Source organism: Pempheris klunzingeri, chromosome 20 (genome assembly GCF_042242105.1).
Source record: "Pempheris klunzingeri isolate RE-2024b chromosome 20, fPemKlu1.hap1, whole genome shotgun sequence".
Classification (NCBI taxonomy): domain Eukaryota; kingdom Metazoa; phylum Chordata; class Actinopteri; order Acropomatiformes; family Pempheridae; genus Pempheris; species Pempheris klunzingeri.
Window position 1 is genome coordinate 20,866,967 of NC_092031.1, and position 26,703 is coordinate 20,893,669.

The window sequence follows — 26,703 nt, forward strand, 5'->3', positions numbered from 1 at the left end:
CAGATGACTAAATGAAAATCAGTACAGACACTAGAGCATGCTGCAGGAACAAAGACACGCAAAGACACACTCATGTGGGTGTGTGGTGTTTGTTGTTCATCTATCACGGAGCTCAAGTTTATATAATCAATCTTTATTTATATAGCACCAATTCATAACAAATGTTATCTCAAGGCGCGCCCATAAAGAGCAGGTCTAGACCAAACGGTTCAGGAATCCCCACATGAGCAAGCGTCCGACAACAGAGGCAGGAAAAACTCCCCTTTAACAGGAAGAAACCTCACACAGAAGAATATGCGTTGGAGAAATGGCTGAAAAATGGAGCCAATGTGGAGGTGCCTAAAACTGCGATTCTTTGAATGGACGGGCTCCAGAAGCAATTCAAACCCCATAGACCCCCCCCCCATGTTAAAACTGACACCTTTTACAGCAGAAATAATCATGTTTCAGTCAGTCTGAATCAGTCTGAGGAAGTTAACTATATATAGACCAAAACAGTGTTTTACTATTCATGACAACTGTGCAGGAGCGTTATGTACTGGATCTTTATGTAACTCACCTGTTTGTATTACGGCTAAGTTAATTCCTAATTAAGGGTGTGGCCACTTATCGTGACCACTTAGGGAGGGTCGCTTGCTTTCAGCAAGGCTTCACCTGGCAACTTCTTCAGAGCCAGACCATCGGGGAAAAGGAGAGAAGCAAAACGTTATTGAAATATATTATATTGTAATTCATTCCAGCGCATGCTGCACAGAGTAATCACAGTCCACGGCTCTGGGGCCTCTCTCTCTTCTCCTGCGCTGTGTGCAGGCTTGTGTCGAGTTGCAGAATTGCAGAGTGCCGTCTCCCTCTGTGTCTGTTTTAATCTGTTCATTTTCTGCTGTGGCTCCACTGGTACTTTAACAGTGCTAATTTTAAGCAGAAGTCTAGATCATGTTAGACTTGAACTGATCCTGGTGTTAGAAAATTGGACAGCCTGCTGCTGTGCTGTTAGTACAGAATGTAACGTTACCTAGTTTAGTCTTTTTCACTGCAGTTAACCCAATCACAGTAACCACCATTATGAAGGCCAGTGCTGAAGTAGTCAGCACTGGCCTTCAGCAAGCACTGTCAGCAATCCCTGACTGGCGGCACGGGAATGTTTGCAAGCCCCCGGTCCGCAGGCACTCAAGTAATACATATATGTTTTCAAACATTCTGATTGACTCTTTTGGATTGTCTTAGGTGAATAAAAATCCAGTGCTCACAGCTAAAGCATCAAACCATTAACAGGTTTTTCAAGTGTGCTGTGGGAAGTGACAAGGAGCTAAAAATAACAGCAGCTTTCAGCGCATATAAACTTTCACACACAATACAATAGATGAGTCAGAGAGTAAAATGAACTGTAGAAGTAATTATGGTGACTTTTGATTCACTGTTTGCAGTGTTTGTGTTAAACTACTTGCTGAAGCTTAGCTGCTGTAGTTTGCCAGTGAATTTCTCTGAGTACCTTTTTTTTTTATAGTTTAGAAGCATACCATATATGTTGTTTGTGATTTTACTATGCACCTCAACTATTTTCTAAAAGCGTTGGCTCTCTGAAGTCATTATTGTGGTTAATTATGAATGAAATTGTGATCGTGAAATCGGAATGAACGGCACAGAAGTGTGTGACTTGGAGCGCTGAGCTGACTTCATAAGCTGTGTAAGAACTTTGACTCCTTGGTCTTTATTGTATTTTATATGCAAACAGTATGTGAATCTCTGGACAGATCTACATTGTAACTTAAACTTACCTTGGGTCCCACATGCTTATTACGTGCTTTACTGTTCAATACAAGCAATCAAAATGTCCTGCTGTGTCTTGTGTTTATTTCACTGTAGTGACACATCCATGGCTCCCGCTGTGCTACATTTATCTGTGTCTAGTCCAGTTCTTACAGACTTCTAATGAGCATTATTGTGAGTTGATATTACATATTTACATGTTGCTCCTCTTATGTTGTTCAAATATTCAGACCTGTATATGCACGTGGCATTGATGGGTCTCTTTGCCTGGGGCCCCCCCAAAGTGATTAGATTGACGGCCTGATATTGAGTTTAACCATGCTGAGCCTTAAAGTGGCAATAATGGATATTTTTTTAATAGCTGTGTTAACTGACAATGTTGCTGGTGGTGATGAACCTTAATCTGCAACTCTCCTCTGCTTTACAGAGCTTTATTGTGAGTCTCTGCTCATTGTTTAGCTGCCTGAACCACAATTTTCTGCTTTTGCTTCACTCTTACAGCACTTCTGTTTAAGTGGCAGCAGGTAGCTGTTGTCCGACAAGCTCTAAAACCCACTGTACACTACCTGCCCAACAGCAAACAGACAGTTAGAGATGTGCAAGTGACCATAGTGGAGTATTTGGCAGTTAAAGAGCCTTCAGGAGTTAGTAGTCACCAAAAACAGAGCTAAAAGAGAGTGGATGTTGGACTCACATTTATCTAGTGGACATAAACACCACTCCAAATGAATGATAGTGTTACTCCGTGTCTGCTGGATGTATAATATGAAACTGTTTGCTAACGATGTCCACTTTAAAGGTGATGATATGTCAATGCTGCGTTCACAACATGTTTCTGCTGCACCGAAGTTGCCAAAAAATCATCTATTGCAGCCTTATGATTTCCTGTTCCTACATGGCCTGTTATTGGCCCCGGGCCAACACAGTTAGTATTAGATTTTAATAGCCTGGGCTCACATGCAGGTTGGGCATCATGGGAAAATATGCATATGCATGAGAGTCTGTATTTGTGTGCATCTGCACTTGTGGCATTAATGCTAGTTTAGATTATTACAATAACAGAGGAGAAGGCAGACACACACACACACACACACAGTAGACACAGTAGAGTTTTGCCTGCATAGAGAATTGAAAGACAACTGTAAGAAGAAAAAAAAGGAGCCCATTTACCAGTAGCACTTGGCCCCAGCCAGTAATGGTTACAGAAATCCCTATTTTATTAATTCATGGTGCTAATTATAGTGAATTAATAACAAATGTTAACGACAGTAAGCTGTCTCAACTGGAGACTTGGACAGTGACAGATGGAGGTTAACGTCCAGCCTCCTGTTGTCTGGAATGAACTGGAGATGAAGGGCTGGACAGAGGATGGTGGGAGCTGTGTCCTGGAATGACTACTACTCCTACAAATGAAATAGACAGAGAGATCAATAAGAGTGAGAGTGAGAATAGAGTGAGATGGTTCAACTAATAGAAACATGGAGGGTGTCATAAATGAATAGACGGTAATAAACAGACTGCAGTGACAGTAAACAAAGGACGACAGACTGAGGTAGCTCCCCTCAGCGCCCGCTGCCTCGGACCGATCACTCAGCCGACTGCAGTAGTGCATTATGGTGAGGGGGAGGGTGGGAGGCTGAATGCGGTGAGATGCACTCGTTGATCTCACTTGCTCCCTCTGCCTATGGAGGGAAGAGTGGGGGAGGGGATAAGTTATACAGAGCGAGGAGTGAGACGACAGGAATGAGAGAAAATGAAATTTTGGGACGAAGAAAGAAAGATGGCTAATGTATGTGCACTCACATCCCAGCACTGACAACAGACACTTGTAAGAGCCCGTCACTGGATTCTAATTAAACAGTAAATAAAGATGGTGTGACTCACAGTGCTGAAATGTTAGAATACCTTTGCATTAGTGGTGACTCTGTGATCAAAGTGAATTTAATATTATCAAGTTGAAACAGCTGCTCGTGTAGATCAAAAGTACCCATGACTTCAATGTGCTTTAAACTGTGTTCTTCTGTACAGTGTCTGTGTTAATGCACACACTCTGTACACAGCATTTGTGTCCTTGAGCCCCTCCTCCTCCCACTAATCCCTCTCCTTCTTTTACTCCTCCTCCTTCTTCCCCCCCACTCCTCCTTTTCTCAGTATTATTATGTGTTGGGGAAACAGGTGTGTAATGATTTAATGTGGGTCCCGGTGTTAAGAGGCTTTCAGGCTCCGCAGCGTAAAATCTTGATGTAAAAGTGTTGTGTCTGGAGCGCACCTTTGTAGATGAATAGCTACAGTGCATGCCATATGACCACATGGGTTAAACCTTTGTCCTAGAGTGTAGAGCTCTGCCAGGCCATCTCTGCTATGCGTGATCATGACCTAAAGCCATAACCACTTTAAGCTTTACAAGATATTTATTTAACTTCTTACTTTTTTTCTTCTTCTTTTTAATCACTACAACCTTTGGTCCCCCTGGCCTGTTTGTAATTGTGGACACAAGCTGTATACACAAGGTGTCTAAAACCCGTTGTAACAGCATAGGTGAGGTTTGTTTGAAGCTTAGCTGAATGTTTTTTGCTCTGTGACGTCCAACTGTAGCAGATGCTGGTGACTACTCACTACCGTTCAGTTAACAGTGAGGAGTCAGCATCCAGTGTAAAACAGTCAATAAAGTAGGTGAAGCACTGCAGTCATACAGCATGCAGGCCTACAGGCACACAGAGATATTAGGCTGATAAGTCCAGTAGCTTGAGAAGCTAGTCGCAGACAGACATATACACATACACACTCACGACCAAACATCCAGGCTGCTCCCTGGCAGAGATAAAATTGCTTCATTCCAACAGGCAGATTTGATTCAAGTCTTCAATGTAAAACTGGTTTGTGATGTTGTTATTGAAAATTGTCTTTTTTGTGTGGTGTGCAGGTATATGTGGAGTTTGACGACCAGGAGTGGGAGAACAGAGAGTGGGTGAAGGTCTATGAGGATTTCCAGCTGTTTCTACTGGAGCACCAGCTGGTCTGGGCCAAGAGGAAGGAGGGAGCAGTAGGAGGAGGAGCAGGAGCAGGTGGAGGAGCAGGAGGCCTGCTGCAGGGAACTAAGGCCAAACACATACAGTGGCCTGCCCTAGTAAGACCTCTGTTTTCTATTTATAGACATGGCACAATAATAGAAAGAGCCATATGACTGTGCTGCCTATGCTGTTACACGTGGTGTGTTTAACACTTAAGTACTGAACGGTGGACATCTCTCGGCATGTTCGTCAACATTAAAAATGATTCAATGTGATTAGACTTCCTGAGTACTCTAAAACAGGGAGGTAAAGAGAGAGGAGTGTGTACAAAGGAGAGAGAGCATGAGCAAGCAAGCTTGAGCTAGAGAGAACAAAGCATGTGAAGAGGAGAAACAATTGTCTCATTGTGGTTATGCACTAAAGCAGAAATAAACTCCTCATGTCTATAACACTCTGTACACTATATACAAAAAGTGTCTTGTTTCCTTTCTGTGAAACTGGGTCTCAAATGAGACGCTACCATTGAATTATTTGAACTAATCTTCACGGTTTTTTAAATATAGTGGAAGTGCTGCCAAAATGATTTACTATATATATTACTAATTTCCCCGTAGTGAAACCGCTCCCCAGCACACCATCACTTACCAGATATTACTACCAGTGTGAAAGCCAACTCGCTTTTGATGCCTGCATAGCAGACCTCTGGTCAGCGTAGTTGTTTAGTTTATTCAGAATGGATTTGGATAATAAAGGAACACATTTTACAGCAATGCCAATAAACTTGGAGGGAATGGTTCAACTCCCAGACCTAAGTGAGTGTTCTTTAGGAACACATGGTCTCCTATAGAAGTTGCTTTGTAAGGCTCCTTAATGAGGGCAGTGTAGTGAAGCAGCAGCTGAATCAGTTAAAATGTATTTGTCTGATTATGGTTTTAACTGAAGCGTCCTGCTCTGTTTTCTGTGTGTGTGTTTCATTATCAGTGAACACATCAGCACTCTGATGCTGAGTCTGCTCTATATCTCACATCACACACACACACACACGCTTTGGTGTGGTGGCAGTGTGGTTGCTGTGGTGTTTTTGTTGTCGTCTGTATGTCATACTATTGTTCACACACACACACACACACACACACACAGTGTATCATACACACTTCAGATGACAGTGGTCTGTGTTGGCACACTCCTGCTGAAGCAGTACAGATGTGTGTTTGTGACTGAACTGATATTTTCAGTCTGTCGGAGCCAAATGTTTTTGTGTCTGTCCCTGTCTGAGGGTTTGTTTCATACATTTTTGACATTGATGGCAGTCAGTTTTGAACTGTGTGCATGTTTATCTGGATGTGTTTGTGTCTGACGGTGGCTGCGAATGTGTGCATGGAAATGTGATTGGCTGTTTTGATTATGCAATAGCAGAGTGCACAGCGCCATCTGGCACATGCATGGGAGATAAGAGTTCAAAGACTTCCACACACACTATTTTTCCTGGTTGTTTTTCTCTCTGTCTGACTCCTCCTCTTGTTTTTTTTCACGTATTCGTCACATCACTGCCCCTCTGCTACTATTGTCATAGCAACAACATCAAAACCTAACACAGACACACACATATGAGTGGTAAGTAGAGCTCTAAGCCTCAAGAAGCACTGCATTACTTTTTCTCAAAGCAAAATGTTCAATCACGCCATTGTAATTGATATCAATGAAATAAGACCAAATGAAGTCCAAGTTGCACATTAATCACATTAATCATCTGAGAAGCATTTATTTACATTCATATACAGGCATATACATTTAGCGCTCTCACCTTCTGCCTGTTTTTACACAATACACTTTTCATTCAGGGTTTTACGTCGTTGCCTATTGTGTCATTTTATATGGCTGTTAGGCCATTGTTAGTGAAACTTTCCAGAGATTTTGAATTTAAAGTCTGCGTAGAAAGGGAAGGCTCTACTGGAAGGCTTTTAATATGAAATAAGTGTTGAGTTTAATTGATGGAAACTTGACATCTGTCAAAAACACGACTTGCTTAAATATGCTTAAATAAGAAATGAGAAAAGAAGATTGGTCTCCCATATAAACCGTCTGTAGTTGAGGTATTATGCAGCTGCTTCACAATAAAAGTATCAAAAGAAAGTGTTCCACACTTTCTCTGTTCCATACAGCGATCATAGCTCTAGTAAGCACTGCACTCCTGGGAATCTGCTGGGAGCCTGATTTAAGGCATGAAGTGAAGAGGCAGTAAATGCAGGAACAACTGACTTTTCATGAGCTTAACATGGCCAAGGATGAACTGACTTGATGACAAAGAGTGCACTACATTCTTATTATCAGTTCAGTCAGACACTTTAGGCTGCATCTGAATGAACTCTCTTTGCTTTCTGACTCTCAATACTGTTATTATGTTTTTGTTCTCCATGACTTTTGTCAACTTCGAGCTTTATGATATCTGTAGACTTAAACAGAGTGTACATTAGTTATCTATGGGAACATATGGATTTCTGCATGAATGAGTTTTCTATGAGCCTGTACGCTGCCTGCTCTTAGAGACTCAAAAGGTTCTGTCTTAATTTGTATAGTAGACTAATGTGTTATTCTCAAAAGCTCCATTGTGACACTTAACTTCATCATTGAACTATAATATATTGATATTAGTTTTGTCAACAGTACATAAGCCAGAGGTATTCCGGTTACTATATAGTATGTTATATATAAGCGTAGAAAAGTAAAGTAAGAATGCTGTTAAAAATATAAAATTGAATAGTTTATTTTTAATGATTTACATAATGCAAAGAGAGTGAACAGAAGAACAATCTAAATCAGATCAAGGATGGTTGTAAGACTGAAAATCTGTTTTTAAATCTATTCATCTGTGGTTTATTCATACTGACAGAAGTTATTAGCCAGTGTATCAGTCACGTCTGTACTATGGAACTACGCTAGGTTTATGCTTTCTGCAGTGTCCCTGGTGTGATTGTGTAAGTGCCAAAAATCACAGCAGCATGGCTCTTGCAACAAGCGCAAAAGCTCTGCGAGTTGTCATAGCGCTTGGTCACACACCTCAGAATTTTTGATATGCTTGGAAGCAAACAAGTTTGCCTCTACAACCCTCTGTATGAGCAACCACTGAGGGAGCACAGGGACAGCTGCTCTTGTGTATGATCTGAACACACATCAACAATATTGCTTTTTTGTATTCACAGTGTTTGTGTTTGATGTTTATCTGTGTATTGAACATATTCTTTATACTGCGAACACTAACACTCCAGCTCTTTTCAGTAGACTGACTCTGGCACATCACTATTACAGTTCCTAATGACTGTCCTGCAGAGGCTCCATAAATCATCAAAGTGATAGCCGGGGTCTCATGCAAATTGTCCAGGCTGTTGTGGGTATTTCCAGATGAATGCAATGCAGCAGCTTATTAAGACGGGACACAATCTTGTGGCCATACAGAGATATCACAAGATATCACTATGCTCCCCCTCCGGAGGTCTCTTTGGGACAGACAGACCTTCTCCTCTAGTGTTTTTCAGAGCCATAAACACTGAGGACCTATAGAGCAGTAATGTAACCATGTAGCTTGGTAAACACTGGTTGATTTGCCTCCTCACACAAAGTTTTGTTTATTTGCCCCCTGGCGTTTTACCGCCACCCACAATACATTGAGCGTGAACGCCACATGTGCGCTCTCGTAGCTTGTGTGCCATCTACGGACTCACGTGTCTCACGCAGATATTTACAACGTTTAACTCAAAGGATCATTTTAGCTACTGATTATAAAGACAGTGTTCACAGGGACGAAAGCAGCAGAGCTCAGTACCACTCATTTAATCAGTCACCTGAAGTATCTCTGTCCAAGTGGTGGGTTAGTTGTCCAGTCTGTTAACGTGCTAACACGTGCAGACGGACAACCATTCACACCCACACACAAATTTGAAGCCGCCTTTTCACTTGTTTTTAAAGGGGGGAATGTTGCACTATTACTCTGCCTCGCCGTCTGTGTAAAATGTGAGCCGACAGCGGAGATGTTAACAGAGCTGCATCGGTGTCTGTGTAAGAACTGTGGGCCTATAGATGCCGATACTGTTGGGCCACACATCTAGCCTGTTTTGTTCCTGGACAGCCAGTATGCTCTCTAAAGACCTGTCCCTGACTTGATGCCCAGCAGATGTTGATAGTGTTAAAACGTCCAAATAGTAATCAGTAATGGGCTAGTTTTAATCACATACTGCGTGGAAGGGCTTGCAATAGATGTACACACACTAGGAAGACAAATATAGGGGCTAATAGACTAAAAGGTGCAGATAAACACAACCATGTGCTTTTAAGATCTCAAATTTGATGTTGAGATAGACAATTAATTCATAAATTTGTCACCGTCACTGAATTGTGTACTTGTGATACTTGCAGCAGTGTTCATACATTGCACAACAGCTCATGTTTTAGACACACACACATAACTATGACCCAAAGAATCATTTTACATGCCACCTCCATTTTTTTCTCCTATGAGTGTACACGCTCTTGATTTGAAACCTCTTGGGACCATTTTAACCAACCAAAGATTACAGAATGCAGTATCCCTCTCTATATTATCCTTTCTCTATATCGTCTCTTTAATAATTTAAATGATGTTAGGCCATAGAACATTTTTAACCGTCTTCACATCCACCACCCTATTAGCCTGATGTGGTTGGCTGAGGACCATAGCTCTATAGTATCTATAGTAGGAATTACTACCTGATGGCGATGTTCTTGTTTAGATAGTTTTTTTTGGACAAAAGACCTTTAGGATAATATTCTTTGCGGTGTACTCCCTGAAACAAACAAACAAAAACACAAAGCGTACTAGAGCATTGATTTTCAGATAATCCCCAGTATTAGCTGGATGATTTTGATGACTGCTGTTAAACAAACTCAGTGAACGGAAAAGGGCTTTAAAATGTCTGTATTGCAGCTTAGTGTCCAGTTCAGTCTTAGACTTAGATGTAAGTGTGAAGCATTTTTAGTCTGTACGTTTGTGTGTGTGTGTGTGTGTGTGTGTGTGTGTGTGTGTGTGTGTGTGTGTGTGTGTGTGTGTGTGTGTGTGTGTGTGTGTGTGTGTGTGTGCATTTGCAAGTCAATTTTTCAGTGTTTGCTGTTGTGCATATTTATGAGACCTGTTCCTCTGTGTGTGTGTTTAATGACAGGTGGTATTAAGTGATGTAAAGCTGCAATATCATTTATCTCTCCAGTAGGATAATCTTAGCTCGTTTGCTAATGGAAACTGCCCATTCTATCAGACACACACACACACACACACACACCAATGTTTTGACCTTTTCCCTTTCAGACTACAGTCATCTGTTTAAGTATGTCAGTGCAGCTGAATGTGTGTTATGTGTGTGCAGCTATCCTCTGTGCTGATGCAGGCGTCTTTAAATAGATAGAAAGAGAGTGGGTTGGCAGTCAATGAGAAGTGTTGTGTAAATTAGAGTCTTAGTATATATTTTGGTGCTGTATGATGTATGGGATGTGTCTGTGTGTGTGACACTGCTGCTTTCATGGCACCAGTCACTTGAGACAGGACCAGCCTCAGGCCGTGTGTTTGGGTTGAGTCAGTTGTAAAGATCCTAGAGCCCCACCCTGCTCACACTAGCTCCATACCTCAGACACACACACACACACACACACACGTTTTTAATTTAGCCCTCTTGTGTTTACCCTGCTCTGTTTTTCTATGGTTTTGTGTTGCTTTTCCATTGGTTTCCCATAGATACAGCTGAACAATACTGTCAGCATTTTCCTCCTTTTCCCCAATGCAAAATGTATATATAGTTTGGTGTCAGGTTTTAAGCACAATCATTTATAGTAGCCTAGTTCAGTCACTGTATAGTTGTAATGTGTCTAAATTTAGCATGGCTTGCCAGCCATGTCAGGCTGGTGACTAACATACAGTACAGAGTTTTCTATTTGGGCTTAGTGAACAATGTAACATGGAGGAGCACAGTGTCTTTCATTTACACAGCGAAGACGGTGTGAGCTAGGTGGAACATGTTGTCCATGGCTGATAGCAGTCCACTTATAAGGCAGAGGTTACAAGCTCAGTGCTACGTAGAGCTCAAACTGAATCTCTTCATTAATACTTTAGTCAGCTGGCAGAAAATGTATTTTCTCAATGAAGACGATTTGCTGAGTTTCTTTGTCTTACATGACAGTAAACTATATTAGGGATGCACCAATACCAATACTAGCACTGGGTCCTATACTGTGCATTACCTCTGCAACCCGTAAATACTTGAATATTTTTCTTTTTGCACTGGTGAACTGCAATCAAACTCTAATACACTGTTTGTTTCTTTTTCTTCTTCAATTATTCTTCTCTACATTGCCTTTGTTTTTTATATTTATAATTGTTTTTGTCTATGTGGAGGGAAACGAGCAAAGTAAGATTTTCATTGCTCAGTGTTACCACCGTGTTTTTTTACTGTGCACATGACAAATAAACATCTTGAATCTTGAATCTCATGCACATATACAACTACTCCACAACCACACACAATACTACTTTAGGTGGCAGGTGAGCAGGACGTGTCACATAGCTGCCTAGCTGAGTGGCACCGAGTTGGCAGTTGAGAGACATCTCCATCGACTCACTGAGAGCCAGGAGAGAAGTGTGCATGGTTTGTTGTCATGACAAACCAGCAGCCTCACATCTGTTTTAGGACGGTCGGCCCTGTAATGTGGTAGTGATGTCGTCACACCTGCAGGTTGAGTGGATTTGGGTAGGCCAACTAGAAAACATCACAGGTTTGGGCAGGTGGGTCAAAAACAGTCAAAGGAGCGTTCAAAGTTTAATTTGTAATAAAGCAAATGGTTAACAGAATCACTCAAAAAGTACTGACCTTTGACACTGAAACACATGTATGTTTGTGTGTATGTGTGAATGGTTAGTTTGTGCTGAGTCCAGAAAAAAACTGACCTAGAACTGACATTCGTGTGTGTGTGTGTGTGTGTGTGTGTGTGTGTGTGTGTGTGTGTGTGTGTGTGTGTGTGTGTGTGTGTGTGTGTGTGTGTGTGTGTGTGTGTGTGTGTGTGTGTGTGTGTGTGTGTGTGTGTGTGTGTGTGTGTGTGTGTGTGTGTGTGTGTGTGTGTGTGTACACACAGTAGCACATTAGACAAGAATATCAACTCGTGCTTTCAGCCTTATGTTTGCCACACATACACATCACATGACGGGTCATCCACTTTCAGAGTGTCCATCAGTTCAGACACAGATGCCTGTATAGAAGTGTGAGCACCTGGACAACACACACACACACACACACACACACACACACACTCTTATTGTTTTTGTTCACGGGAGAGGAAGTGCTCACTCCTCCCTGTGTGTGTGTGTGTGTGTGTGTGTGTGTGTGTGTGTGTGTGTGTGTGTGTGTGTGTGTGTGTGTGTGTGTGTGTGTGTGTGTAGGAAATGAGTCTTCTGTGGCTTTCCTGTCTGTGAAGGGACTGATAAGGTGTTTAGTGAAGCAGGATTTGCTGTTGCCTCTTTTTACTGTCTTCACTCTCCATTTTCCTGTTTCTCACAGCCTCATGTGGCAGTGATATAAATGCTACAGCTTTTAAACATCCAAATATTTCACCGTGAAACTGATGTCGTAGATTGTATTCTTCTTGGGCCGTAGAGACTTTAAAAGGTTCTTGGGTAAGTGTCAGTCTGCTCGTCTAACTCTATATACTCTGTATGTCTTGTTATTTTACATCAAAATGTTCCACTACATTCATTAACATGCATTATGTAGTACAAGGAAATGAGACCAGCTATTCCAGTTTAGCTTTTTAAATCAGACTTTCAACTTGGTGTTAGCACAGGTTGTGTAGCAGTTAATCATTAGTGGTCCCTGTGACAGATAGGATTTTAGATGTGCATATTTTAAATGATGGCTACATATCTGTCTATCACTACAAGCAGTCTGTGTTCATGGTTTATCAAAACTGGTTGTTAATCTGCTTGCACTGTTGATGTTTTTTGGACTATTTTGACTATTACATTTAAAGTTTGTTTAACCAGATTATAATGGATGGATGGCCTGTGGCCAGGGCGGGCCTGCCTCAAGCTGCAATAGTGTTAGTGTGTTAGTGTATAGCGGAGGCCTGTGTAGGTGACAATGATGACAGTAAGCAAAAATACCAATGCACTGGGGAAATATTCGATCAAATCACTGTTGCTCTGCTCATAAAAATGATTATATTAGTATATTCAGAGGTCTTTTAGCTCAGTATATGTTGTGTTTATTTAGTCAAATTTGATTTTTATATATATATATATATGGCACAATCTCAATACTTTTAGCAATTCATATGGTTTATTGACTTATTTGCTCTGTCAGCTAAGGTTGTACAGATTTTAGAGATATGAAGCATTTGAAGATACTCCAAGAAATGATCACAATGATCACAGGTGGACCATTTAAATTACAGAGTTTAAAGGGTTGAACGTTGAATTAATATTTTCTAATTAACTTATTTAATGTATTTAACTAAATTATTTGTCCCTAAGAATAATAACTAGCATGCAGAATAATCTCAACTAGAGCTTTTGGTCTCCACCAACTCCTGAGAGACCAATCTGTCTGTTTAGCTCCTCCGCCCCAATGCTCCACTATTTTCACCAGGCAGTCTCTAACGGTGTCTGTCAGCTGTTTGCTGCCGAGCAGGTAGTGTGCAGTGGGGTTTTAGAGCTTCTTCTCTGAGAATAGCTGCCTGCTGCCGCCAAGAAGGATGCTATGAGAGTGGTGAGAGTGACCCAAAACCGTAAAGCTGTGTGTCTGACAGCTAAGCAAGGAGCTGAAATTCTCTATAAAGCCGAGGGACAGGGGAGCTGATTATTCTCTGAGTAATAGAAATGACATCTGTCACATCGTCATCTTGTTTTCACACCGTCATTTGATACGTTGTCACTGTGAAACTATCGGTTATAGCAGCTTCAAAGAATCCTTTGTTCTAGCAAATTTGGAGCTGGCTCCAATTCACTGTTTCTCGATACCCTGCTTAAGTTGAGATAACTCTTTGCTTACGTAACCCCAGGTGTTTAACCAGTGCTGCTGTTACTTCTGCCTCTTCAAAAGGATGGCGGTGAGGGAGAAGTTAGGCATGTTGCATGTTGCCTCATCATCTTGGTCTCTTAAAAAGACGATCTTCCAAACCTTGCAGTGCAGTAACAGTGCTGATTAAGTAACAGAATGACTTCTGCAAATGGTGATTGAATCACACGCGCACACACACACACAAACAGAGGGTCACTGCAGTGCTACTAATTCATGTGTGGCTACTGTGTGAATGTAAGAGAGACACGTCAGCTTTATCCAGAGATGGTTTCAGCTAAATTTGGTTTATCAGCCACCGCCTCACTTTCCCTTACACACACACACACACACACACACAGTCTATGACACACACAAACACAGTGACTCAGCCTCTAACCCATTCCCTCTGTCTTCCTTCTCACCACTCTGTTCTCCTCGTCAGTCTGCGTGTGACATGTGGGCTGTGATGACACATTTCCCTCCCACTCTCACACACTCACATCATTACACCTTTTATATGAGGGCAGCTGCTGACATGCAGGATGTGATATAATGTTCTGATGTAACGTAAGTCTTTAGTGTTTGTGCTATGGTGGTAAATAACTACTTCTGATACTGTTATATGAGTACGTATGTGGAGCGTGCTTGCATTTAAAATCAAATTAGCCGTACATGCTACAGTGGGACAGTGAAAGTGATCTAATCCACAATTACAAACAGAAAACAGTTACTGTGTTAAGACTGAAAACACCTTCCCTCTTTAATCCCCTCATATTGGCAAAATTCACAGAACTACTAGATCTGCTAGACTTTTATTGGGTATCATTTTTCTATGACTCTTCCACTCTTGCTCCCATTCTTCTCTTGTATTTTCTATACAAATGGTTGATTGATTGATGCCAGTTTTTGCTTAGTGACGTTATACTTTCCCTGATTTTAGTCATTGTGTTATGTCAAATGTTTCTTTGGTTTTTCAGTGGATTGTACACTTAGTTGGCTTGACAGCGACACATAGTTGACACGAGGAATCTGACAGGAGAGAAACCTGACATCAACAGTAGGCACTGTCATAGTATTACAGACGAGCATTGATACTGTCGTTTGTCAGTCAGTACGTTTGCAGTGTATTACAATGTTGTAATGCTTCTGTGATTTGATATTACACTAAGTGGTCTGTTTTAGTAGTGAAGTGTTTGAATTGATTATAGTCTTTATAGACTACCTGTTGGGATTGAAATTGTGCCATCAGATGCCCTGAAACACTGTATATTACACTGTATATTATGGGTAGGCATTTGCTGTATTCCTGCATTACAGTGGTTTTAGTCTCACAAAGTTTTGCTTCATCTTTTACGTTTTGAAAAAACTTCATTGCAGTTCCAACTTGGTTTTAATCTAGGTGGAGTAGTTAACAGCTGTTATATAATTAAAATAACTTTTTTTCTTGTCTTTCCCAGTCTGTAGGCTGTGTTCTAGGTAGGTACGGGTTTGTAACTCTTTGCTCACCACACACACATGCTGCTGAGATTTCAGACCATTAGTCATACCTTACAGTCAATGTCTGGTTTCTTAGACTGTCCCATTAGTGGAGCTAATAAAGCTGATAGTGGCTGTGTTTATCTAGTCATTTGCCTGACTGTTGTGTTTGGGCTGTGTTTAGGAGGACTGTCTTCAGGCTTCCCCACACTGACACAACAGCTTTATGCTCCACTGATCAGTAGGGACCTCTCTCTGTCTCTCAATTCTTTCATTGATGTGACTCCATCACTGAAGCGGAATGCCAGCATTACACAACACCAGAGGAAATAATGAAGCAAAGCTGTTACATGACTTCTTGGCACATGTGTGTATAACACCAGACATCTTTGACATAACACACTGTCGACCAGAGCTGCTTTCGTTTGGACAGTATTTGACCAAAGTATATGTTCTTTCCAAATGATAGAATAGAAACTTGGATCCCAGCAAAAAGTAATGTTTCATGTTTGTGCCATGGCAACATCATCTTCTTTGTGTCTGCTAGGGCCAAAACACACTGTTTAATCAGTTATTGACAGCCTGCTCCTCGTGTTGGTGTTTGGACTCGTCAGCATGGCTTGGCTCTGGCCTCATACAGCTCTCAAGCTCTCACATGGGATCAGATCCCATCTGACACCACAGATCTCCAGCTGAGAGGGAGACTGACAGAAGGACAGAGAGGCAAGAGAGAGATTTTCAAGGCAGACTGGTGGACAGGGGGTGTGGGTGGGAGGGGGGGGGTTTCATCACTGATCCAGATATTACATCATCTCTCTCGCTCTCTCCCAGGGAGCACTGAGTACTCTGTGAACTCATTAAAGGCACTCACTGCAGACTCCCATCAAAGACATAGTGAATTCCAGTGACCAGACGACACCCAAGGGCAGAGAGCGAGTGTAAAAGTGAACAAAGGGAATGAGAGAGCGAGTCAGAATCGCTGCATCATACCATTGTTGTAAATGTAAAAGAATGTAGTACACAATAAAACAAACTCAGGTCTTAATGCAGATGCTCATTGGCTTCTCTTGCATTTGACACCTTTGCAGTCAGTTACAATACATGGTTAGTCTTCTTCTCTAATGTTAAGCTCACAGCTGACTGATTTACCTATCAATCAAGAGCTGGAATGCTCAAATGGATTTGTCAACTGACAGAAAATGTATCAGCTATTTTGATGCTATTTTGGGTTGTTAGTTGGGCAAAGGAAGCAATTTGAAGCCGTCACCCTGGGATTTAGGACGTTGTCATAGATATTTTTCACCCTTTTCTGACTTGTTATGGACCAAATGTTATTTCCATCCTTAAAGGTAACTATTGAGACCCTTTTACAGCAAAAAATCTACTGCCCATAAGAGCAACTGCATAATAAACAGCACATCAGCTGTATTCCTTCTGTAAATGTGGTTTGATTATGTGCAACTTTACAACCTCTGCCCTGGGCTGAATTTTCACCATTTACTGCCAGCTTAAGTATTACAGACAGGAAAGATGTTGGGTGGAAGACATAGAACAATGGAATTTGGTGCAAATATGATGCTTCCATTTAGCGTTGGATCAATCGATTTGTCAATCAGCAGAAGATTAATCAGCTCCTATTTCAATAAGTACTTAATCATTCTAAATAGATATGCAAAACATTTCTTTCTGCTTCCAGCTACTGATGTCTTTCCAATATGATGATAAATTGATTATCTTTGGGTTATGGACTGTTGGTCAGGACAGACTTACAATATCTGGGAAAATGGATGTGAAATGAATTGATAATGAAAAAAAAAAAAACAAGTCTTTGCCAGTAAAATTTCCAGAGAACTATATCACAATAATCATATCTTGGTGTTGCCATATAAAATATTCCATAGGCTACGATTGAAGATGTATTCCATGCAGCACACCTTTTAAATGCATGCATTGCTCATTTAAAACTGTGTAGGTTAGAATGGGGACATCTTCTCTGCTGTCAATGGAGACTGGCTGCTGAAGTAGCTGACAGATAATGTGTCTGTCTGCCGCCTCTGTAGCAAAGGCAAGTGGTGCAGAGCCAGCATTAAAACTAACGGGACACTTCTGTGGTTCACACACACACACACACACACACACACACACACACACACACATTCTTTCATGCTGTGTTCTGGCTGAGTGCCCATTTGCTGCTACACACCAACATTATCTGGCAGACCTCCCCCCAGTCCTTATTTCAGAGTGAGAGACACAGACAGGAGAAGACTGAAAAGCTGTACTTTCACATATCGTGTTTATGCCGAGAACCGAAGGTTATAGCTTGTGCGTCGTGTGTTGTTTTTTTAGAAATGAATTCCCGAGGAGGTCTTATCTGTAGCTGCTGCCAGCGTGGAGGATTTGAAGTATCCCTGAAGAGATGCTATAAATATCTTCCCAAAACAAACCTCCTAGCACTGATGATTTGTGATTCACAAGCTTGTAAGATTTGTCTCTGAGTAGTTTCTACTCATTTTCCCACAGAGAATTATTGAAAAATCAGTTTGGGTTTAAAATGATGCAACGATTCATGTCAGTCAGATGACGAACATCGTGCTGAGTTTTGGTAAATGTAGGAAACATTGTGGCACACATAGTGGCAGGTAGGGAGGATTCAGGATTCATTGTTTAAGTTTTGTTGAAGATGATTATGGTGGCTAGCAGACTGGTTAACGTCTGCACACATTCAGAAATGATCTACAAGACGTGTCCACAATGAGACATAATGGTTCACTTGTGACAATAAGTGTCCATGTCGTTTCTGAAGCAGAATGTATCTGCTTAACCAAATCTGTCCAGATTGAAGTAAAATCAATACATTGGGAATTATAAAGCTGGCACTATTTTAATACAGTCTTGTATGGTTTCATAAGGTGGTAAAGCCACCCTTACACCCACAGTATTATATTTATATTCCAGGATGCATACTGTATTTATTTTAAAAGTAAAACCTGCCCAAGGGCCATTGTCACCTTTCTTGGATAGCATCTGTGTTTAGGGTGGTGAAACCTCTGCAGTTATACCAGAGGAGTTAGAAAGTAAAGGGCTTTTAGATCTCAAATTAGTACATACAGGAGGTGACAATGCTATGAAGGTTTGCGGATATGTGTCAGTCTTAGTTGTCCTTTTCACCAGCTTCTTCATATACTATTTCAAATCAAGTATAGGCAAGTATTTTTAGCTTTATGTTCTCCGTATTCTCCGTATAAATGACCACACATTTACTGTAAACAGCCGATTAAATTCATTTATAGAATACAAACATGGCATGCATATAGAAAAACTTTAACTTTATACCTATAACTTCACAACTGTATTCATAACTATATTTCTATATAAACTCCACTTCTTTTGTCACCAAAGACAAAATTGGTGGAAAAAGGGAAACCAAGAAAACTAAAATTGATCAATTGCGATTAAGTTTGTGATATAGAAGAAAATCCACAAAACAAAAGAGCGAGAGTGTAATATCTTTGTTTGACCTCCCTTACCTGGCTACAGACTGCTCAAGTCCTGCTACGTTACCTAGCAACAATGGCACACAGAAAATGAAACACAGTGAGCACACACTCAAACACACACATGTACGAAAATAGATATCAGCAGGCAACTTATTATCTGTTCTGACTCTGTTTATGATGACAACAGAACTAAGGAGTGTGCGTTTGTGTGATCACATGCAGCCCCCTCCTTTGAAGGTTCTCTCTGTAAGCTGTGTCCACCATTGTAACTGATCCATAACACGGCTTGCCTTACACTCTGTCGCTCTGTGTAGCTGTAAAGCACATCTACCTCCACAGACCCACCGGAGCCGCCTGAGGCTTGTGCCTTGCTCATCGGCTAGTTAGACAACTGTGTGAGATGAAGTTTTGATGGAAATTGGGTAAATAAAAATGCAAACCCCCAATCCAAAGACCAAATCAATATTAGCTGTGACCTCCCTTTGCCTTCAAAACAGCATCAATGCTTCCAGGTACACTTGCACGCAGTATTTGAAGGAACTAGGCTGGTAGGTTGTTCCAAACATGTTGGAGAACTAACCACAGATCTTCTGTGGATGAAGGCTGCCTCAGATCCTTCTGTCTCTCCATGTGATCCCAGACAGACTGGATGACAGGGGCAGCTGTGGCTCAGTAGAGTGGGTCGTCCATCAATCAGAAGGTCCGATACCAGGCTCCTATGAGTCAGCATGTCGAAGTGTCCTCGGGACACTGAGCCCCAACTTGCTCCTGAAGCAGCTTCAGTGTGTGACAGAACAGTCTCCTCCAACTTAGATTCCTCCTGTATAAATGATGTGTGAATGAGGATGTGATGTAAAAGCGCTTTGAGTAGTGGAAATACAAATACAGACCATTTACCATTTTAGTATTTACCATAATGTTGAGATCAGAGCACCATCACTTCCAGGACTCCTTGTTGTTCTTTCCTCTGAAGATGGCTCCTAATGACATTGGCTGTGATATTTTGTGTATAGTTGAGTCTCTTGGTCATGTTTCCACATCGGAGGCTTTTTGGTCACAATTCTCCCATGAAGACCACTTGTGGCCAGACTTCTCTGGACAGTAGATGGTGGACCAGGGTCCCACTGGTTTCTGCTGGTTCTGAGCTGATGGCACTGATGGACATTCTCTGATTCTGAAGGGAAGGAAACAGAATGGTTCTTTGATCTGCTGCACTAAGTTAGTACTACGTAGCTGTTTCTGTTTCAGTTAAGATCATTAGCACCTGCTTGGTATAACTGGTTAATCACACACCAGACTATGATCCTACAAAACCCCTGACTTTGTATCAGTGTACCTAGAAGAACTGATGCTGTTTTGAAGGCAAAGGGAGGTCACACCAAATAGTGATTTTCTGTTTGCTCACTTTGTTTTGTAAATCGATAAAAAGAAACATTCAAATTTCATATTTTTGAAAGCATATATACATATGTATGTGTGTATGTATACATATATATATATATGTATATAGCTGAATTGAACAGTACAGCAGCCGGAGTGACACAGGTTACATACAGAGAGCTACACATACAGAGAGCTAGGAGGCAGGGAAGTGAGAGAGTGAGGGGGGGGGCGTGTCAGCCGGCTCTGCCTTTGTCCCTCCCTCTCCCTCCTTCCTTGCGTCAGCAGCAGTTAAAATGTCGGCTGTGTAGCTCGTCCTCTGCTCTCCTTTCTCTTCCTCTTGGCCATCTGTCTTTTCTTACCACAAGAAGAAACCAAGCTGTTGTTCTCTCTCTGCCTTTTTTACCCTCTTCGTCCTTACTGTTCTTTCGTCCTGCCTCTCCCCTACTCGCTGGATCAAAGCTAGTTTTGTCAAGTGTTTTTCTTCAAAGCTATTGCTCCATGACTTTGCTCGGAGACGGAGGAGAGAGGTAATGCTACAGCTTTCTATCCTTTGCTGTTGCTGAAATCACTGCAGAGTTGAGTTCGATGTGATCTGTTAGGCTGAAAGGAACGGATCAAAGCAACAAACTGCCTGGACATTTCCTATGTGGTCATTCTAATCTGTTCTATCCTTGGTGTCGACCTGTATGTGTGTGTTTCTGTTCGTGCTGTAGAAAGTGTAGCCTCAGCAGTCTCTGTTAGCATTGTAATCTAGCTTCTTCTTTCATATGTCCTTACTACATACCTGTTACACAAAATGTTGTGATCGTTATCACAGCTTTGTCAAATTCTAGCTTTTATTCATCAGTTTTTTCCAAACTTACTTTTCATTCTTGCTGTGTTCTTGTCCTCGGATGTATTTTTCTGAGATACATATTTTTTCATTACTTTGTGGGTGGACAATAGGAGTTCTGTTGTGGAATCACACAGTCCACACCGCACTTGTGATTTTGCTTTGATGAGTAGGAGGCATCTCTGTCTTTCTGTTGAGTTGAGATCGGAAATCTAATATTTCTAATAATTCCGTGTGTCCCGTTGCACTTAGTGTTTGCAGAGCGTCCTGTTCATGATTGTAGGAATTATTGCTCAGCTCTAAACAGGGCTTAGAGTACCGACTATTTCAGGTTCACTGATAGTGGCACCTGTTGAATTTTCCAGTACGATTTCATCTGCTAATATATTTCATATATTTGCTTAGCTGTGTTACCTCATATATATTATATATTAGCTATGTGTGTGCACAGCTACACATAGTAGCTATGTGCTATATTAGTCGAAATGACTAGAAAGGCGCTTTACAAATACAGACTGTTTACAGCTAATATACATGTTTTCTGTTATTATACTATGCTAATGTGTATTACATGTTAGCTATGCATGCGCATGTGTCTGTGTAACTCCTTATGTACAACTAAGTCCTGCTATGGCACTTAATGCAGACTTTAAAGCAGCACTGATTGTACTTGTGAAAATCTATAAGCCACGCTGAGTTCTTCTCAGCCTGTGAAAATGGGGTGGATAATGTTCGATAACATCTCCTGTAGCCTCAGACAAAATAAACATGATGATTTCATCAGGGTTATCTTGGAAAGGACCCTGTTCAGAACATGAACATGCGTGGATGTGTTGAGGTCTGATTAGAACACATTTAGAGGCGGTCTAGAATGCATGTGACCACAGTCAGTCAGTCAGTTAGTATGTGTTTGCGTCATGGGCTACATGAGGGGCTGCCTACTCAACTTACATCCTCTGGCTAAGCTGAAGGTATGCCAACATTAAGGCAATTTGAACTTCCTATCAGAAGTAAAAGATGTTACAAAATACTCTTCAGAGCCCAGGCTCTTTTGGCATTTAGAGATGTTTCTGGTAGCGCAACACGCCCGCCGGCTGAGACCCATTCATCAGCACGAGTGACGAGAGAATTTTAAATACTTATGTTACCATTATGGACCTCTACACGTCTGTGAATGGCAGATCTTGCCCAGCTCCTTTGGCCTCAAGTCTCATCTCAGATGAAGACACAGCTGCTGCTTCATTTTTGATGGTTCTTTTCCTTAAATCTGTCTCTTGCTAGTTCCCCAACTTTGGAAGTGCAAAACTAAGATCCCTTTAATGAGCTTTTGAATGCACCAGAAGCCATATCCGTGAGAAGATTACGTAATTAACTGACAGGGTAATTACGTAATCTTGTCAAAGCAGTAGTTAATGGAAACATACACTGATTTGGATATGTCTCAGTCAGCTGACAAATCCTTCTGTTTGGTGTTCAATATGGTATGACCTACATTGTTAGTAGCATGTGACATAAGGATGATGTTCCGTATGGAAGTCTTATCTATTGTTTTGTCTGTCATATGGACTGTCAACCAACACTGTCGCTGTTGAGCTGCCAGCCTCAGCAGCCGCTTGGAATGAAACCCTAGATGCTGGCTTGATCCCTGCAGAGTAGACTAACTTACGGGTGGTGGAGTGGCACAGAGGAAAACCACTCAGCTGCCTGTTTGATGGAGGGCCTTGCAGAGGCAGAAACGTTATTTCCATTCATCCTGCTGGGATGTGTCATTCATCCTTCATATAGCTGTAAAACACATTGAGCTGCTGTCGCCTGACACTTAAGACTTGAAATAGAATGTCATTGCTTGAAGTAGTGCCTCAGAGCGAGGTTGGTTGTGTTTAATTGTTTAATATTAGTAATAATGAGTTAACCAGAGTTCATTTAGTTTGTTTTAACAACTGACCTTTATAGAGGTTTTTGAACTGTGCTGAACTAATTTGATTAAACTTAGATTAAAGTCATGAAAACGATAGTGCTGCACCCTCATGTTGGTTGGAGGGGCTGATACTTAGATGTCCATGCTCTGTGTGAGTGAGAGAGGGAGACAGACGGAGAGAGATCCAGCTGTGTTTTGATAATTCTAACCATTTACAATGAAAGCAATAAGCAGATTAGATCACAACGTGTGTGTGTGTGTGTGTGTGTGTGCGCACATGCACCTCGGAAAGGAGCTGTTCTACTGTGAGCCACATACAGCACACTTCTCATCAGTGCAGCACTACCCTGCAGCATATCCTGCAAATCCTCTACCATTTAGAAAATATATATAGAGAGTAGAATATATAGATAAATATTTAGCTGGCTATGAAAATATAATGTAAAATGAGCAGAACAGTCATCTTCTAGCAGGCAATCAGGGAACAAATCCAGAGCCTAACTATGTGTTGTAAGAATGCTACCCTGCCCCCTGTGAAACACAGAGAAGAGCATTACAAAGAAAGGGTAGATGACATTGACAATTACAAACATTCATCAGTTTGAAAAGAATGAGGCATTTTTTAAATCAGATGTATGGCCATCTAAATGGGTCAACTCCACTGATTCCAGTGAAAGAGAGGGATTTCCAGTGTTGTTTTAGATATCACAAATAGAATTTCCCATTACCCAAGTAATGTCCACAGAAGTCTTTTTCACATCATGCCAAGCCCCACGTTTGGAGGCCTAACCACGCACCACAGAAAAGCGTTTTACATCACTACACAATGAATAAAAGTTTTGACCGAAAACAGCAATCTGAAGTCATCATCTTGAGCTCTGGGAAATATAATGACTTTCCTGATTAATTGAATTGCTTTTCTAACAGTCCTGGAGCCCCCGTGTCTCTTTTTGTCTCTTTTGCTCTTCTTCTGGTGTTGCATTAGTAAGATGTACAGTACATCCAGACTGATTTACAAATATAACTCTCATTATGTCTGTGTGTGTGTCTCTCCCCCTCTCTCTGACCTTCATCAGATAATGGCCTCCTGGATGACAAAGCGTGTGTGTGTGTGTGTGTGTGTGTGTGTGTGGCCTCTCTAGGTCACTTAGAGATGCATGAGCTCCATCATCCCCTCTTCATCTCCTTTACATTCTGCTGCACTTTTCCATATCAATTATTCAACACACATACGCACACACAGGACAGTAGTGGAGTATGTGTTTTGTGTTGATGGAGACAGATCTGCTTTCTCAGAATGACATTACTGCCTGAGAGCCTGCATGTGCGCATAAACTTTATCATTGTGTCTGAGGTTCTTGTTATGGAGACGCTAACTTGTGTTTGTCTCTGTGTACGCTCACTTGTTCACTTACTGTTACTACACACATTGAAACGTGTCTCTCCTGCTGCCTGTCTGGAAATGCGCAGTGGCACAATGCTTTTTCCTGGCATGCTGTGGCAGATGTGACCCAATTGTGGTTGGGCGTGTGTGCGCGCATGCATGGGTGTGTGTGGACACATCTTTTTTTTTTAGAGGAAATTCAGTTTGAGTCAGAGCGGGGATCCATAGATGGCAACCATGCTCTGTGTTTAGATGTTAGAAATATCAAACCCAGTAATGTATGTACCTAAATGAACTACCTGCTGTGCCATTATTAGTTGTCTCTGGTAGTCTTTCTTCGACCATCATGAGTTAGCAGAAGGCTAGTTTGGACTATGTCAATCCTAAATTGTTCTTTACAAATGTAAGAATGAAAACCAAAACAGTGTGCTTCCACAGATGGAAACGAGATGACTAAGAATGAAAGCCGTGACTGCTAGGTATGAGTTTAAGTAACCGGTGCACAACAAAGCCAGCCATTGCATAGATCATTACTGAAAATCACTCAGTATCTACGTTTATCCTGCTAACATATCTGCTCTTGTCCTTGTTGACAACACATGTTAGAGAAGAAAGACCTGTCTAGTTGAGTGTGAAAGTTTATTTTCTGTCTGTCTGTCTGTCTGTCTGTCTGTCTGTCAGAAATAGATCTGTGCAGACAGACACACTATCATGTTTTGCTTGCACACAGAATGTGCTCCTGCCTCCTCTGGGTGTCTGTGTGTAAGGTGGGAGGGTCACACTGGTCATGTTTCTCACCTCTAATCTCTCATCTTTCTATCACACTGACCTTGCTGTGTAAGTATAAATCACAGCAGCGCCAACCGCCACTACACACACACACACACACGCACGCACGCACTGCTGCTCTGGCTGTCTTTTCTAGCTCAATTTGTTCATTGTTTTTTGACTGACTGATTGATATCAGGCACTAAACTAGAAAATAAGAAATTCTGTGAGATATGGAGAGGAGACATGAAAGCCAACGCTGCCTGGTCTCCGTGTTGTGTGTGTGCAGCAACAGCTGAGCCCAGGCGTGTGTGTGTGTGTGTGTGTGTGTGTGTGTGTGTGTGTGTGTGTGTGTGTGTGTGTGTGTGTGTGTGTGTGTGTGTGTGTGTGTGTGTGTGTGTGTGTGTGTGTGTGTGTGTGTGTGTGTGTGTGTGTGTGTGTGTGTGTGTGTGTGCGCGTGCGTGTGCGTGCGTGTGCATGTGTGCGTGTGCATGTGTGCGTGTGTGTGTGTGTAAAGGAGGCAACATCAAAGTGGAGTGCACTGCCTTTGAACTGTCAGACTTCCTCTACTCATTAATTTATTCATCACTCTGGAGCTCTCTTCTATCTCTTGCTCTGTTTCCTTCTCCTCCATCTCTCTGTCCCTCTATGCCTCACTTCTTTATGTCATCACTTGTGCTTTACCCCCTAATATCATTCAGCTCTCTCCTTCATTCAAGTGGTAACATTGTCTCAATTCTCTGACATATCATTTTTACACTTTTGTAAAAGAACACTACAGCTGATATTGATATTGTGTTGCATATGTATTGTAATATTGAGGAGTTCTAAAAAGTGACTTAACCTAAACTGATGTGACAATCAGGTCAGGTTCCCCATACAGGGTTTGTGTGGGTGCTGGATATCCTTAAAAGTGCTTGACTTTTAATGTGGTTTTGAAAATTTGGACCTGCTTGAAATTCAAATGACATCAATATAATAAGTCACTATTTGATGGAAGACTTTGCTTTTTAGATAAATATATAATGTATGTCTAAGAGCCTAATTGATTTCAGTATACAGAGTTTGCCACAGCCATAAAGTGCTGCAAATGCTTGAATTTGACTTTGGTAAAGGTGTAGGAACCCTGCTCTTGGACTGTCCTGCTGATGATATTATGTGATTGTGTTATTGTTGCTGTGCTGTGGTTGATCATGTTGTGTATTTTGTGTGTGCAGACGTTTAAGCCGGTGGTGGGGAAGAGCCTGTTGTCACCAGTAACAGCAGTGGAATTCTTGTTAGACCGACAGCTGGACTTCCTGTCTGACCATTCGGCCTACCAACCATACCAGGTAATAATCACACTCGCACTTCTCAATACACGGAGAGATCACCAAGCCCTTCAGAATTGGCTTGCCATGACTGATTACCAATCGTTTTTGTTTAAGTAACTCATGGAACCTCCACACATAAAGGGTCTGTAACAAGCTGCCACATGATGAATCTAATTAATGGGATCAGACACATGTAAAGACCATGTTTTGCTAATTAACTAACCAATTAGACATTTTTAAAGGAATAGAATTACTTTTTGGGAAGTACACTTATTTGTGTTCTTGC

The 26,703-nt window shown here is 41.5% G+C and overlaps 1 protein-coding gene across 2 annotated transcripts in view; it reads left to right on the top strand.

Moving 5' to 3' along the window:
- The window catches only part of jmjd1cb (jumonji domain containing 1Cb), a 111,781-nt gene that overhangs the window by 42,130 nt on the left and 42,948 nt on the right, over positions 1-26,703 (top strand). The window contains exons 2-3 of one of the 2 annotated variants that reach the window (XM_070851305.1): positions 4,691-4,894; positions 26,322-26,435. In XM_070851305.1, the coding sequence (XP_070707406.1) occupies positions 4,691-4,894; positions 26,322-26,435 (318 nt within the window). Of the gene's footprint in view, positions 1-4,690; positions 4,895-20,660; positions 20,730-26,321; positions 26,436-26,703 lie in introns of those variants that run through there. The other variant, XM_070851307.1, reaches the window with a different exon arrangement.